Source organism: Microtus oregoni, unplaced genomic scaffold (assembly GCF_018167655.1).
Source record: "Microtus oregoni isolate MIOR12 unplaced genomic scaffold, Mior012 000077F_ref0000221, whole genome shotgun sequence".
Lineage (NCBI taxonomy): Eukaryota > Metazoa > Chordata > Mammalia > Rodentia > Cricetidae > Microtus > Microtus oregoni.
The window spans coordinates 4,398,152-4,402,915 of record NW_024544029.1 but is presented as its reverse complement, the minus strand read 5'-3'; the positions used below and the strand labels follow the sequence as shown (position 1 = coordinate 4,402,915).

Genomic DNA, 4,764 nt, shown 5'->3' with positions numbered 1-4,764 from the left:
TCATATTTCTGCTGAGATGCCCAGTGTGGGTGCTAGCAACTGAACTATGTTATCTTCAATACCAGTATGCATCCTTAACTATTGAAGCATCTCCCATGTCCTTCTGGGACCCTTCAAGTAAAAACAAAAGCCTCTGTGAGGACCTTTGATAATATCATTAAATATCCTTGCATATTCCACATGAAATCACGACAGAAACAGGTTTTATTATTTTTGTTTCTGGGTAAGAGAGTTTTGTACAAACAGGAGGACTTAAGTTCTAATCCCCAGAACTCATGTAAAAATCTTGGTGTGGCCAGGAGCTACTAGAACTGGTGGCAGGGCTGGGAAGACAGGAGGGTGCGTGGGGCTTACTGTCCACTAGTCTCGCTCAGGTTCAAAGGGATAGGTCAGAAAGTAACCGAGTACACACTCCCGTCCTCTCCTGGGCTCCATGTGGACACGGGTGTGCGTAACCACACATACCCATGCTTATTTCTTCGATTTAACTTCTCAAATCATAAACATTTCTATAAAGCAAGTTGGGACTAACTTTGGGAGGGACGTTTTTTGCTGAAGTGTCTGAAACTCCATCAACAGTATGGCTTCCTTCCTGACTCCCAGGCACCGTGGTCTCTGGACTTGGAAGAAATGATTTATTGATGTTATTATCTACCAAGTGCTTTCTTCTGTCATCTCAGGATGGAAAGCAAGGCCCCCTGTAGGCACTGCAGGCAGACTGTTACTCATGAGTCAGCAAACCATTCCTGGGACACACACTCTCCAACTGTTCGCTTTACTGGCACAGAACCTAGAGAAAATGGTTCAGTCCTGTGAGAGCCAACTCTGACCTCAAGCAGCTTCTTAACCTCTGTTGATTAAAAGTGTGAGGAGCACGGGTGATGCTGAAATTAAACAGCCTCCCTGAGCTAGACATCTCTATCTGATTGCCAACCAGAGCAAGAGGAAATTTAAAAAGAAACTATAATTCACTCTCTGACTACACATCTTTTTTCTGCTTTCTTACAGGTGTTCCTTGTCAGTTCATTATTTCACATTATTATTATTATTATTATTGCAAAACAGTGTATTCTTAGGACTTTGAAGGCCAATAGTTGATCAGGCAGTTCATTATCTTTCTTTCTTCCAAAGAAATTTCTGCTATACAGCAATGTTGAAATGACCACCATCTCTGTCTTCTTTCTTGCCTAGGCTCCTGCTGTGACTGCAATGCCTCTTTAGCCGAACTGAGAATTCCAGTCTTGAATCCACTCATAGTTTTACTCTTCACCCTCGTTGTTTTTTACATCCCCATTTTCTTCAGAAGCACCGGAGACCTAAAACCATTCTAAAACAGCCAAAGGCCAACAGCCCATGTCAGAAGCGGGAGAAGGGACAATGTGGGCAGCTGGCTGGTCTGATCACAAACGTGTGGCATTTAAAATATAGAAATTGTTGTTTTATCTGGATCAACAGTCAATGAAATTTGGATTTTGGGGTATGGAAGAAATCATTTTCTTGAAGAAGAGAAGGCATCATATAAGAGGAGGTTCTTTTGTTTTATTACTTTTGCTTTTCAGATTCTGAGGAAGATGCACTACACAGCCATGGGAAACGTCAGTGTGGTCTCTGAGTTCGTCCTTCTTGGCCTGTCCGCTGATGCTCAGGTCCAAGCTGCACTCTGCGTGATTTTCCTTGTTATCTATGTCCTGACCCTGGCAGGGAACTCCGTGATTGTGCTAGCGATAATGGCAGATGCTCACCTCCGTTCACCTATGCACTTCTTTCTGGGTCACCTCTCATTCATTGATCTTTCGTATTCTTCTGTCTCTGTGCCCAAGATGCTGGAAAACCTAATGTCTAAGACAAAAACAATCCCCGTGAAAGGCTGTCTGGCCCAGGCCTTCTTTGTGTTTGCCATTGGAGGCACCGAGGCCTTACTCCTTGCAGTTATGGCCTATGACCGTTACGTAGCCATTTGCCGCCCTCTACTCTATGGCCAGATCATGAGCAGCTGGTTCTGTGAGGGGCTCGTGTGGGGATCCTGGGGATTGGCCATACTGAACTCACTCACTAACACCCTCCTAGCTGGGAATTTGGACTTCTGCCACTATGGAACTATACACAACTACAACTGTGAGATTCCTTCCCTCTTCCCTCTCTCCTGCTCGGATGTCTCCACTAATGCCACTGTCTTGCTCTGGTCTTTTGTTGTACATGCCTCTGCAACTCTTCTTCTGGTTTTAGCGTCCTATGGCTGCATTTTCTCCACTATCCTGAACATGCGCTCCACCGCAGGCAGAAGCAAGGCATTCTCCACCTGCTCCTCCCACCTCATTATAGTGATCTTGTACTTTGGGTCAGCCGGCCTGCGTTACACCATGCCGACCTCGGGCTCCCCCATGGAAATCATCTTCTCTTTGCAGTATGGTGTCATCACCCCGATGCTGAACCCCCTCATCTACAGCCTCAAGAACAAGGAGGTGACGACAGCTATCAGAAAAATGCTTGGAAAATGCTGGCATTTTTAGTAAGTCGACCAAAAACACAGAGTGAGGAAAACACTTGAAGAACAGAGATCATGGAGTGGAGAGATTTCATAGTGACGCCATTGGGGTTAATGCTATGTGAAAATACTGGGATTTTCCTCGAGAAATGCCACTTCCCTTGGTGGCCTTAAGGTCAATTCTGTTCAGAGACAAACCATTAAATATCTAACTCTTCTGAAGGGGCGTAAACGACCAGCAAATAGAATTAATCAGACCTAGCTTTAATATAAAATATTTAGCTTTAATGAGGGGAAGAAGAGGGGAGCTTACAAAGCCAGGGTTCCAGCGAAGAGCAGCAAACAAAGAGAGGAGGCGGGGAGCACACCCGCCAGATTTATAGGTAAATATTGGCCAAAGGTGTACACGCCCTACAAACAAGGTGATTGGCTGGGGCTTCCCCTTCATCATTTACGTATTTGTTTATTGTTTTATCTGGGAGAGGACATTTCTTAGTTTGCCCCCCCCCATACTTTCTATTTTATTTTAGTAATAGGACCCGTTTTCCTTTGGGCAGAATTCCACCGTACCATTATATGTGTGCCAGTGTCAAGTCCTTTTCACTAGGGGTGACCTTGGCACCCAGTGGGCTGCTGATTCTTTTTTAGCTCTAATGCTGTCCCCTGAGTTGTAGTCCATTGATTCAAAAGTGGCTCAGACTACCCAGCTTCCTGTACCTGTGATCTTTTTTGTGTGACTTTGCAGCTTTTCCTATCTTATTTTCCTCCTCCATGGATACGAGGTGGCTGTATCATGACTGCCTTGATGTTATCTTTTAAATAATCTATTTCAATGGCATAACTTACCAACCCACTGACTTTAACATAGAGTTTGATCATTTCTTTATTTTTAAAAATGGTATTGGAAAAGAATTGCTCTATACTGTGCTGAGTTTCATAAAGGTATTTTGAGAACTGCAGGTATAGGAATAGAAGTCACTACTACAATCTTGTATAAAATATTTCTCTCCTAACACAAAGTTCCCATGGGCCTTTGACAATATATTTCTTTTCGACTTCTGGCCCTTGGCAATCACAGATTAACCTTCAATGACTATAATTTTGTCTCTGCATGAATTTCACATAGATGCAGTAACAGTGTAAAGCAGATGTTTGTGTCTGCTTCCTTTCCTTCAGCGTGGGGATGCCGACCCATTTATCCTGTAATGTACGTACATGAGTAGACGTATCTGCGAAGGTGCATGTGGTCACCCACCTGGATAAATACCTAGGAGAGGAGATCTGGGGTCAGAGTGATTGTAATATTTGACTTTACAAGAAACTGCTTTGCTACTCTCAATACTGTCTGCGCAACTAATGTTCCCACCAGCAGCCCATGAAGATTCTAGTTGCTCTCCAAATCCTTGCCAGTATTTGGCATTGAAAATATACTCATTTTTAATTTTCACATTCAAGTAGACTCTAAAAAAGTTCAGTTTATACTTTTAAACCTCTCATAAAAGAAACCCTAAATCTACCTGACCTTACAGTGAATTTTAAACAAAATTTATAAGAAGAAATAAATATAATTTTTAAATAAGACCCTCCAAAACACAGAAGAGCAGAAATACTCTCAGGGAACTCAGTGAGATTCTGATACCAAAACCAGACAAAGAAGCATATTCCAAGGAAAAAGTTTTCATTCTAGAATGTGAAAGCAGAGCCTTTTCTTATAACTAGCATCACAATTATTATTTAATACAATATTTGCTCTTTTATGTGAATTTTGTCTTAAAGTAGAGCAGCTTCCATTTTTTTCTACACAGGAACATCCATTTTCAAAATTCCACTTTTGTTGTTATTGTTTGTTTACAAAATCCTTTGGGTTTTCTGGGCAAAAAAACATATCATCTTGTCTGTATAATTCACTCTTATTTTTACAGAACTTCTATGTTTATTATCGTTAAAATGCAGTCATTGACAATGATCAAGAATCCCTATAAACAAAAGGATAAAAACAAAGCACATTAGAGACGAGATGCCTATATGGAAGAGAAAGTTACGTGTAAAGAGTCATAATGGGGGCTGGAGAGATGGCTCAGAGGTTAGGAGCAATGCCTGCTCTTCCAAAGGTCCTGAGTTCAATTCCCAGCAACCACATGGTGGCTCACAACCATCTGTAATGAGGTCTGGTGCCCTCTTCTGGCCTGCAGACATACACACAGACAGAATATTGTATACATAATAAATAAATATAAAAAAAGAGTCATAGTGATAACAATATTGTATGATCAAAGGCA

At 41.9% G+C, this 4,764-nt stretch overlaps 1 protein-coding gene across 1 annotated transcript; it reads left to right on the top strand.

Moving 5' to 3' along the window:
* The first annotated feature begins 1,586 nt into the window (after window positions 1–1,586).
* On the top strand, window positions 1,587–2,510 carry LOC121441520 (olfactory receptor 8S1-like). Its single transcript, XM_041642763.1, has one exon. It carries the CDS (start codon window positions 1,587–1,589, stop codon window positions 2,508–2,510), a length of 924 nt encoding a protein of 307 aa, XP_041498697.1.
* Window positions 2,511–4,764: the final 2,254 nt, after the last annotated feature.

Coding starts and splice junctions, on each gene's coding strand:
- LOC121441520 (XM_041642763.1), top strand. CDS start 1,587: ATGGGAAACGTCAGTGTGGTCTCTGAGTTCGTCCTTCTTGGCCTGTCC.